This window comes from Hyposmocoma kahamanoa, unplaced genomic scaffold (genome assembly GCF_003589595.1).
Source record: "Hyposmocoma kahamanoa isolate Upper Pololo Valley unplaced genomic scaffold, ASM358959v1 99019, whole genome shotgun sequence".
NCBI classification, from domain to species: Eukaryota; Metazoa; Arthropoda; class Insecta; order Lepidoptera; family Cosmopterigidae; genus Hyposmocoma; species Hyposmocoma kahamanoa.
Genome location: NW_020655760.1, coordinates 11,248 through 23,376, shown reverse-complemented (window position 1 = coordinate 23,376; position 12,129 = coordinate 11,248). Strand labels below are relative to the sequence as shown.

The 12,129-nt window shown below is 34.4% G+C and overlaps 1 protein-coding gene across 1 annotated transcript in view; it reads left to right on the top strand.

Moving 5' to 3' along the window:
- Positions 1–6,422: 6,422 nt before the first annotated feature.
- The window catches only part of LOC113238991 (RING finger protein 113A), an 11,572-nt gene continuing 5,865 nt past the window's right edge, over positions 6,423–12,129 (top strand). Inside the window, exons 1-2 of the mRNA XM_026475861.1 lie at positions 6,423–6,941; positions 10,526–10,653. Coding sequence (XP_026331646.1) covers positions 6,852–6,941; positions 10,526–10,653 — 218 coding nt within the window. The 5' untranslated portion in view covers positions 6,423–6,851. The remainder of the gene's footprint in view (positions 6,942–10,525; positions 10,654–12,129) is intronic.

The window sequence follows — 12,129 nt, the reverse complement described above, 5'->3', positions numbered from 1 at the left end:
GTTGTGGGCTCAAGTCCCACCGGATCGACGAAATTTTTCTGTGTGTTCAATCTTTATACTTATATTCATAATAAAAGAAGGGGAATTATTTTCCAAAAAAATCTCAATACATAAATGTACATAGTTATGCAAACAAGAACCAACGCACACCTCGAGTGAAATTGAGTTATGTATTTAGGTGGAACACCAGACGTGTCCTTTACCCGCTCACAAAATATCCTGGCAATATACCAAACCAAAACGGAGAAAATAAAAGTCCTTCAGGGTACCAATGCTAAACAAGTAACTTTTTAATAGCTAAAAAGAACCATGCTGCTTAACTGCATATAATGTATTTTTTTAAATATGCTAAATAAATCCACGTCACGTGTACTAAAGTACAGTAGATCTTTCGCGTTTTCATTACGAAAACTACAACATGGTTCTCGTTAATTATATAAAAAGATACATAATGTTTTCCATTTATTGCTATATAATATAATAGTTTCCCTATTTTATTCTCAATGCTACACATAACTCACGTTGTTTGTCTCAAATAACTTACCTATTTATTTCTTCACACTGTTTTTACAAAAATCTAATTATATCGAAAGTGACATTTTGTGAGTTGGTTGTAGTTTGCATAACTATATCCAAATGATAACTTTTTAATTAAAAAAGTCTATCAAATTCATCCACTAGTTTGCCACCCTTAGAGGTAGAATATTTTCTTTAAATTTAAACGGGACCTTTACTGAGGTACCGTCTTTTCAAAATCTATTCACAAATGCCGCGTTATACACACTCAAAAGATACATTGGAATTAGAACATCCCCTTTTCTTATAGTCAAAACAATTGACTAAGACACATTTTCATCTGCCGCCAAAAAACACTTCTATGGCAGCCATATTGAAAAATGGCAATAAGCTAATGTTGATCACAAAATATTAGCAAGCACTCCTAGAGACGACTTTCAAAGGGATCAGAACAATTTCGAGCACAAATTATTATCTGGCACTTCTAGAGGCCTCCACATGCCAATTTTTAGCTGAAACAGAGCGAGTCTCTTTCGGCAGCTATTTTTAACGAAAAATCATCATATCATCATGGCAGCCATAAACTTTTGACCTCAAATTATGATTAAGGACTCCTAAAGACCGCCGCATGTCAATTTTCAACCGCATCGAAGCAAGTTTTTCTTCGGCCGCCATTTTGGATTCGCCATCTTGAATTTTTTTTTTACACAGGCAGTTGACCACTATAACTTTCTATGAAATTTCTTCCAGCACCTCCTACCTGTATGTAATAGTTTCCGTGATAGAAGGCTTCGAAATTTTTATGGCGGCCATCTTGTTTATTTGAATTTCGAACATTTTGTACTTTCTACAGAAATTGACCAAGGTGTGAGATACACCTCATAATATAAAAGTGCACAAAAATCCCTCCATGTATTATAGTTTTTGCTGGTCGTTGATCACTCGTTTACATTTTCCATATTCAGGTCTTCTCATATTTGATTCTTTGCCTTGGAGCCTATCCGCGTACAACGGTATAAATATCTTTTTTCCACCGTATCGAGAAGTATGCGTTCTAATTTTCTAAGTGAGTCAGAATTTGTAGCTTTATACATATATATATACAGGGTGTAAATTTGAGACGGGGCAGCAAGGCCAGCTACCTTAATCGTTGTAGTTACAGGAAAACGGTCCTAGAAGTCTATCTATGAATTTTGAAGATATTTTGATTGGCATTCACAGATTTTGAAAAAATGGTACAGTCAGCAAGAGAAAAGGCAATTTTTACAAAAAAAATTTTTATGCCATTCGATCCGGTCTCTGGTAAGGATCAATAGACTCTACGGGACCAACTGTGTAAGAGTACTCGAAATGGCAGAAATCGCAAAAAATCTTTTACCACACATTTTAAATGAAAATTTTTTGTTAGAAACGAAACTGGCCACTTCTACAAATAAGACTTAAGTAAAACCAAATTACAATCATATTAATATTTTTTTAATTTGGAACAGCTTTGTTTTGTTTTTTTTATTTTATTTATTTATTTATTTTAAGACAACCAACAAGACATGAATTAAATATAATAAAGTTGAAATAGTGATACAGAGATTTGTACTAAATTCTGCCTCAATTAAAGGTCGCCACGGCCTGCAAATGTGGACACAACAGAAAAAAAGTAAACTAGTTGATCTAACGAAATTTAGAAAAAAATATAATAACTCAAAATAAGCCATAACAGAAATAATATAAATAAGTACAATTAATACAATACAATATTATTATTAAAGAAAAGTAACTATTAAAAACAAGATAATCTAATTAAAAATATTTTAAATATATTAGGGGTTAAAGTATGAAATTGCCGTTTTATTGCAATAGGTTCTTTGAATTTTCATAGAATCTTCATGGTTTGAGGTTTTCGAATGAAACTTTTTTCAAATGGTTTCTGTGATTTTTTTTTTTTTAATTTGAAACATTTGAATATCGACTTTCAATTGTTTTTGTTATTCAATTTAGACAAGAAAGATGGATACTGCGAAAATTCGAGTGATTTTTGAATACGAGTTCCGACGCGGAACTAACGCGGCAGAAACAGCCCGCAATATCAATGCTGCGTTTGGAGAGGGGTCTACTAATGAACGCACCGTGCGATTTTGGTTTAAACGCTTTCGTGATGGAAATTTCGCCTTAAAGAACGAGCCACGAGGAAGACCGCCCACACAGGTGAATAACGATGAATTAAGAGAGATAGTGGAAGCCGATCCTAGTCAAACTACCCAGGAATTAGCGGCATGGCTTAACGTTACCTTACCCACAATATTGACTCACTTGCGTCAAATCAATAAAATAAAAAAATACGAAAAATGGGTGCCTCATGATTTGACTGATCTGCAGAAAGAAACGCGTGTTGAAACTTGTGTTGCCTTGTTGAACCGGTACAGAAATAAAGGAATATTGGATCGAATTGTAACATGTGATGAAAAGTGGATTCTTTATGATAACCGGAAAAGAAAAATGCAATGGCTGACCCCAGGTCAAATGCCACAACAGTGTCCTAAAGCAAAACTTACCAATAAAAAGGTAATGGTAACTGTTTGGTGGTCTCAGCATGGTGTTATTCACTATAGTTTTCTCCGATCTGGTCAAGCAATAACGGCAGATGTCTATTGTGCCGAACTCCGAACCATGTTGACAAAACTAGCAGTAAAACAGCCCCGACTCATGAATCGATCTTCACCATTATTGCTCCACGACAACGCGAGACCTCACACAGCACGAGAAACCATTTTGACCCTTCAGGAACTGCAGTTAGAAACCATTCGTCATCCTCCGTATTCACCAGACCTTGCTCCAACGGACTACCATTTTTTTCGTGATTTGGACAATTATCTACGTGACAAGAAGTTTTCTTCCCAGGAGGCAGTACAAAATGCTTTCACACAGTTTGTGCAGTCTAGATCGTCGGAGTTCTATCGCAAAGGCATTAATAACCTTCCCATTAGATGGCAGCAATGTATAGATAATAATGGCAACTATTTTGATTAAATAAATTTGTTAAAAATTTAAAAAATAAACAATTTAGATTTTCAGTACAAATCGGCAATTTCATACTTTAACCCCTATTATTTATGTCGATATAATACTATATTTTTCATTAATTCACTAACTAGAATAATATTCAAGGAAAATGAAACTATTTTTCCGGATTTCAGTTGTGTGTATTTGTTTTTTCAAACAAACCGACGTTTGGGCCCTTTACAGGTCCCATGGGCACAGTTGACTAAGGTGGTACAGTCTTCAACCAGTTATGTCTAATATTAATGCAAACCACCCTATTTTTTCACTATAGTTACAATAGTTATTAATTAAATACCTTATTTTTAATTTTACAAAGAAAACATTCCAATTTACGCTACATTAAGTTTTACAAATTATTTTATTGAATGAATTTTTATTAAGGTCAATTTATTATTAATTAATAATATAGATTAGAATAAACTAAAACATTTTAATTAGTACTGCAGTCTATGTCTGTTTGGGATTTTTCATTAGAGGAAATACTGGATCCCAAACTGGTGGTACGGAGAAACCATCTTCCCTGTTAAAATTAGGTTGTTTTTTAATTTCAATGGCCTCTCGCAGCATCCTGTGTAGATAACGGATTTCTTATGCAAGGACCTGGGGTTTGCCAAACTTCATTGAATGTGTAGTTATATAAATAGTTTCATTTCCTATGTGTAACAATCTCGAAAACCTACAAACTCGATAATATTCAAGATTTATTTAAAAAATATATTAAAAGCACTTAAAATGTTATATTTTGGACATGCACTTTAAATAAGGAAACCAAGGTATTTGAAATTGCATGTCCAAGTTTATAATTACCTAGTTAATAATTATTTATATTCACTATGTAATATTTATCAGCAATACACATTTGAAAATTCTAGAACCTTTGTCTACTAGCTCACGACGTTATGGCGTCTCACTACATTGATATAATAAATCTGTATTATATGTTACTCTGCACTAAATTAATGAAGAAAACAATAACTGATTGAGTCTCAGATAAGTTGTTTTCTACTTACTTTGTTTAATCTTTTGGAAAATTAAAGAAATTCCTCTCTTTATCTAGTTTAGATGGTAAACAGCTAGCAAATTCACGACCATTATAAATAGTAACGTATAATGATGTTATATATTAATGTACAAGTTTGGTAATGAATAAATGAAAACTATATTCAAATATCATAGCCGTCTTAGCGCGAAAACGGCTCGCACAACGTTGTTGTCGTTCAGTCAATGGGACCATCAATGTGCGGGGTGTGGTGCCGTATCTAAAGTTAGGGAGGGACGGAGAATGTCCATTCTTTTTATTTTTTGTTCTCTGTCCTAAGACACATTCTCCTGAGAAGAATGAGTAAGAACCATCTATGACAAATCTATTTCTTCTTAGTTGGCATAGCATCTGCCACGGTTTGTTCGAAGATGCTGGGACAGCTCGCTGTACGAATACGGGCTGGACGAAGGAGCTCCGGATCACATTTTCTTCAATTGCAACAAGTACCCCGTCTCCTTGTACGATATCCTCCCCTCATTCATTTCTAAACCCACAAATTTTAATACGGTTTTAAGTCTTTTTTTGACATAATTATATAACCAGCAACAACATAAAATTATAATTTGTTCGTCCTGCCTAACATACTTACCTACTAACATTTGTCTATATATATATTGTTCTCTGTCCCTTTCAGGTAATTCAACAGCTCTGCAACTTTAAAACCTAATAAGAATGTATTGTTTATATCACATTGTGCTCTCACAATACTCACTAAATAGCAGAGTTTACAGAAGCCCTTAAAATTACTAAGCGGAAAACTCGATACAGGCGAAATCTAAAAGGTAGCGCCTTTAAGCAAAAAAAGAAGATGCTGGTTCGAAACCAGCCAGCTCGAATTATTATTTTTTCGATCTTTGCATTAACAATTATAACAAACTAGTGGAGTAATTTCACAAAAAAATAATTTAATGTAATGACGATGAAACATTCTGACATTCAATAAAAAAATACAAGAATAATAATAATAATAGCGTTTATTGCAAAACATGTTGTTACATAATAGTTCTTATAGTAGTTTACAGTATCAAACATGTACCCTGTAAGGGCGTAGCAATGTCAATTTTTTAAATACACATTTTATTACCATTAATTAAAATGTCATTATAATGATAATTAAATCTAAACAAAATATTTTCTGAAAAGTCAATGAATTAATTGGAAAATGAATGTCAAATTGAAGTCTAAGTATTTCAAAAAAATTAATCGTCAAATTATTCTAGAATTATATAATAATAGTAATAACATTTGTCATTTTATTAAATTACATAATTATGTCATATTTTTTATAAATATAGTTAACATATCAAAATTCCTTTTTTATGACGTTATGAACAATTTTCCTTGTCATTAAAAAAATCTTGCAATGAATAGTAGCATTTTTGAGACAGATGTTTACTAAGTTGATTTTGGAACATTTTTACGCTATTTATCGGTTTTACAAAGTGAGGGAGTGCGTTATAAATTTTAATTGACATCGAATATGGCCCCAAGTGGACCATTTGTAATTTTGAAACTGTTGTTGCTAGTCTGCATTTGGGTCTTAATTTTACTGAACGACAATGTAGAGGATATGCATTTAAATTATTCTTGACAATAAGACACATTTGTAAAATATATATACATGGTAAAGTCAAGATATGATATTTAATGAAATACGATTAACAGCTTGTAAATGAGTCTATATTAGCGAGTATGCGGATACATTTCTTCTGTAACACAAAAACTTTTTTTGCGTCAGTGCTGTTGCTTCACAATGCAACGCCATAGCTAAGCCAGGCATAAGCATACGCGTAGTAAGCGCTAGTTGCTGTCCTAAGGTCAGTAGATTTTTTGAGCTCTTTAAGAGCAATATCAAGCGAATGTTTTAATTTTAAACTTAAGTAACCTCCTTACTTGAACTTGAACCTGAGCTATGTAAGGAAGTATGTTGTGCTACAAATTAAAATGTCTTTACCGACTGGGCCTGTAATGGGAAGAAAAACGCCCGAGTGTTTCATTTGGGGTATTATAGACATATAGTATGATTGCATGGTGGCGCATGCAATCATGCTATTTACAAGCAAGTGTGATGGAAAATAACATAGCAGTGTAGTTAATTATTGACATGTAGCCGTTATGGCCATCTCTACTGGCCTGCAAGATTATAACGATATTCTGTTCATTTTTCCAGCCAAATTCGTCCCGAACAACCCTGTCAGTGCAACAGCAGCGCGAAAATGCAACAGCGACATACCAGATGGACACAGAACATGATAAAGATGCACAGGCCATCTTCGAGAAAGCACAAAAGGTGAACGAGGAGCTGCAGGGACAAGCTGACGACAAGGTAATATGATCTAACGATCATGTAAATGATCTGTATTCCATAGGGGACAAGCCTCGGCCTATATATATATAAAACACAAATAACAACTCCCGCCAATCGCTGTCTGGGCAATGTAAATAGTCATTGTCATTTATTGAGAACAAAAAAGCTATAAGTCACAAAAATTTAACAATAACGAATTATTAAATTGATTCACAAGAAATAATTAATACGATACTTAAATCTTAATGATAATTCATTAAATAACAATAATAAAAAACTAAAAATACAAATAAAAATATTATCAATTACAGCCTGTTCTAGAGATGGGTTTTTACCCGATAAATATCCGTTTTTACTGAGTATTTATCCTAAAACATGGATATTTATTTTTTGTGTTTTTTATAATAGAATTCATACTTCTCACTTTGCCAATGTTTTATGTAACAATACTGTTACATAAAACATAAGTACTTAAGTTTTTCGAGTCGATAACATCTCACTAACTGCGGTAGGAATGTAAACAAATTGCTACATACTCACCTAAACTTTTATCAACATAGAACTTGTATATGAACTATGTATATAGAACTGGTATAGACTCGACTCGACTGACAGAAAGTTATCAAATTAAGTGTAACCCTTGAGCTGACCTATCCTGCATTAATAAAGTGCGACCCAACTTTATGGTCTTGGGGTCTACTCCGTACTAAATAAAGTCATATTTGGACTTGAAATAGCCTAGGAATTCTCTTTCACATTTCACACTCAAAGTCTATTAATTAAAACACATAATATAAAAAATAAATGTTTACAATTCTCCTTAGTGGCTATCTCCGTCTCTTTCGCACTCATGCAAATTATTCGGTAGCGAATTTAGTCTTTGGCAAAATAGTGGCCAAGTGATTTTGAATTGAATTTCCTACGTATTAGAATTAATTACCGTTTAAGTATTTCCAATGAAGACTTAATTAATTAATTAAATAATAATAAGGTTCACGCAAAAATACAGGGATTTACTGTACTACTTAAAAGAATTATTTTTATCACTGCATATAGAAAAAAGGTATAACAAGCAATATACTACACATACATGCTACTAAATTGTATCAATATTTACAGTTAAACTTATAAATATACTTTGTTTTACTAAGTATAAATAATAAACCGCGATTAAAAATATTTATCCATATTTATCTAATAATAAATATATAATTTATCTAAAAATATAATGGAATAAGTAACACTTTCACGTATGTTTCCAAGATTTCGACTTGATATCTCATCACTTTTTACCCGTTTTTAAAAAAGGAGGAGGTTCTCAATTCTACTGTGTTCTTTTTTGAACCGATTCTCATTATTCTTTTTTTGTTGGAAAGGGGGTACTTCCATAGTGGTCCCATTTCATTTTGAAGAAAATCATCCACCTCGAAGGGTGGCTGTTCACGCATGAAGATTCATTTTTATAAATAGCGCCTAACTTTAATTTAGGAGTAATTACTTTAATAGTTGATTTTGCTATTTCTCCAATTCAAAGCGTTTTTCTCTCAATATACTTTGAGTAGTTTCGTAGTGAGAACCGATTTTTATTATCTCCAGCGTCAAGTCCTGTATAGTGGCGAACTAGGGGATATTTCAATAAAACTTAGCAAATAGACGTAATTCCACGTACTTTTGAGGTTGGTTTTTTTAGTACTCTGTACTGAGATTATATTTATTCCAACAATATTCATTTGAATAGCATTGTAAAATCGTATTTGAAAAATGGTAGTACAAAACAGTGTTGCCAGACTTTTGCGAAATTAATTCGCTAATTATGGATGCTAAGTAACCGATATTCAACTAAGCCATAAAATCCCTGATAATCAAGGAAAGCAATTTTGCTTGCTGCAGGGAATTGGGGAATATGAATTCTCTTATGCCTCCAATTCCCCATACGTAGAAAAAACCTCCAAATGAGTTGTTTTGAAACTCCATTCCCCGCAAAATCCCCAATGAAGTTTGTATTTCCCCAGACATTTTATTAAGTAGCCTAAATATCGAAAAATCGCCTAATCTGGCACCACTGGTCCAAAAGTGAGGTTATTTTTCATCTATACAACTATGACTTGTCTATGGTTGCATAGTGCTGTATGAAAAAAACATTCGGTTTTTTCAATTAAAGTTCTCGTAATCGATTCATAAATCGAATATTTCAATCGCAATCGAACAAGTATCTTAGTGTAAAGTGTAAGGATTTGAAGGAGGATTTAAAATGAAGATTTCGGAAATATATTTATTAAATATGCTTGTATACGTTAAATAAGGAAAACCATTAGTATGACTTAATTGAACAAATAGATTCAATTAATTAATTAATCGATTTGTAGTTGGCATTGCAATTGGCCATCACTAAACCACTTATGGTCGGGCCAGTGACTTGTTTGTGTACTTTTTGTTCAACATGAATTGAAACGAAGTACGTTACAATTACGTCAAATTACTAACAATGAATAGCATCACACAATACTCTAATCAAACGTGTAGAAGTGATTGCTCAACAAGCCACGTTATCTGGCAACCGGTTGTAGACTGCTGGCACCATCACATGCACTAGTTTAGATATTTTGATGATGATAGCCCGCAGCCGGCCCTCATACCGCGATGCGTACGCATATCCATCTCCCGAGTCTGGAGTTCTCCTCCAAGTGGTCTCTGGCATATAAAGCTGCCTGAAAACACATCATCCTTGGGACCGTTAGTATTTTCATGATCCGGAAAAGAGGTATTGCTGATGCATTCTGTGACACTCTTGCAATGGCCCGTACTGCCCTTGGTTTGATTCTAAGGCCGCGCTCCGAGTCGGCGGCTCGTCCCCAAAACTCAACACCGTGTTGTTGCAGCGAGTGCATAGATGGACCATGCTCTAGTGCAACACAGCTGATATACGCCTTAGTGCAATACATGCACGGCCAACCCCAAAAACACCCTCTTATAACTATTTATTAAGCTCTCATGCCAAAAAAGTTTTGACGATGGCTCCGCCCAAATTTGTGAAACAAATATATGCCTGAAGTTCGCGTGACATGCGACAGGAGATGTTGAATTTTGCGCATTAAAAGTACCAAATTCGTTTTAGCGGAATAACTCTAAAACTAAAGGGATTAAAAAAAAATCCGTAATGACAGTTGTCGATCATGCATAAATATAATTAATTATCAAATTTTTGTCCTAATAACCTGTAGCATTTCGAGGATAAATCGAAAATATGTGAAAATTAGAGGTCATTTCGTGATTTTTATCTATCGAGGAAACTTTATTGTTTTATGTTTCTGATTAGTGTCTATGCTTGAATATATTGTGTAGTTACTCGTACAATATTTTATTTTTAACTTTGAAGTGGATATACCCCTCTAAAATCAAATCGAAGATTAGGAGTTTTTCCTCTGCTCCCTCTTAACATACTTACACTACTGGTTTATCTAGCAAAACAGTTTTTCCCGCTCCTCCTCCGGTAATTAGCCTGAAACACCTTTTTTAAAGTAGCACCACCTGTCCGAACCTATGAAAGTTTTTACAGCTACCAGTCTGATATAGTTTAATACAGCTTCTGATATCTGTTTCAGATTTACCGTGGTATAAACAACTATGCCCAATATTACAAGAAGCGCGACACGGCGGCTGGTAACGCGAGTTCTGGGCTAGTGCGCAAGGGCCCTATAAGAGCCCCTGCTAACTTGCGAGCAACGGTGCGGTAAGATCTTAAACAGTTCTAAAATGCACCCACGCACATTCTCACTCATTCGCATAAACACACACACACACACACACACACACACACACACACACAATTTTTATTAACAGTAGAGCTCTTTGTGAAAGTGTTTGTCCAGGGAAGTACAGCCACCTTGCCTATTTCCGCCGCCAAGCAGTAATGTCAGCATTACTGCGTTCCGGTTTTGAAAGGTAAGGGTGTTGGTGAAATTACAGACTTCTTGGAGTTGTCAACTTATGTCCACTCAAGGCGTTTTTCCATCTCAATATACTTTAAGTAGTGAGAACCGATTTTTATTATCTCCTGTGTCAAGTCCCGTATAGTGGCGAACTAGGGGATGAATCCGGGTTTGCGCACTTTCCGGTAACCGATTTTAATAAAACTTGGTAATTATAAATTCAAATTTAAAATAATCTTTATTTCATAGGTAAGCATTATTACACTTGAAATCGTCACAATGGTTAAACTCTACCGCTCATTCGTAAGGCAGATTCCCCTGAGAAGAATGAGCAAAGGAACTCTAGTAGGGTTGCTCTTTGTAAATAACATTTGTAAAACATCAGAGATCGAGACTACCTCCAAGAGCTAAACGCCAGTTTAGTAAGTGTAGCAATAGTAACCCTACTACCACGGATTTTTGTCATCTAAGTACGCAGAAGTTGTATAACAACCATTAGTATAAAGTTTTTGTTTCACTACAGTTTTAAACCTCGTGAAAGAACAGCTAGTTTATTTTTACTCCTCGTATTAGTGTTAAAGAAATTACTATTCCTATTAACATAAATTACATTTTAATAAATGTACTGTGAGGCTAGTGTAAGAATGTTAATTTCCTTAAACTTACCTCTCAAAGATACTCTGGAGCCCGGATTGTAAATTGCCCTAACCGCACGTTTCTGCAGGACAAAGATTCTATTGATATCGGCGGCAGTACCCCAAAGCAAAATGCCGTATATCATTTTATGTAATTCCACGTACTTTTGAGGTCGGTTTTGTTTTTGTACTCTGTACTGAGATTACTTATAATAACAAGTATCGGACGAGCAAGTCGTGCGCCGGGTGGAAAGCGAAACTCTTATCTATAACTCTTTCAGTACGTCAGCTGTTTATCCTTCACACGGCTTTAACCAAACACACTCAAATCTCCTTCGACTCTGACAAAATAAACACTGTTCGGCGTAAATACACTGTCTGCCCTTCGACTACAGTTTCCACTAGTTGTGCACAGCGTCATTTCTGTTTTTTGGGAGGCTATTTATATAATAAGATTAACAGTATTCTTAATGTCTACCCCTTATGCAGAGCGAAATGTAAGAAAATTATTACTGACTGGCTGATCACACACAATAATTATGACTCGACTGAAAAACTATTAACTACACACACACACACTCACACACACACACAGACACACACACACACACACACACACACACACACACACACACACACACA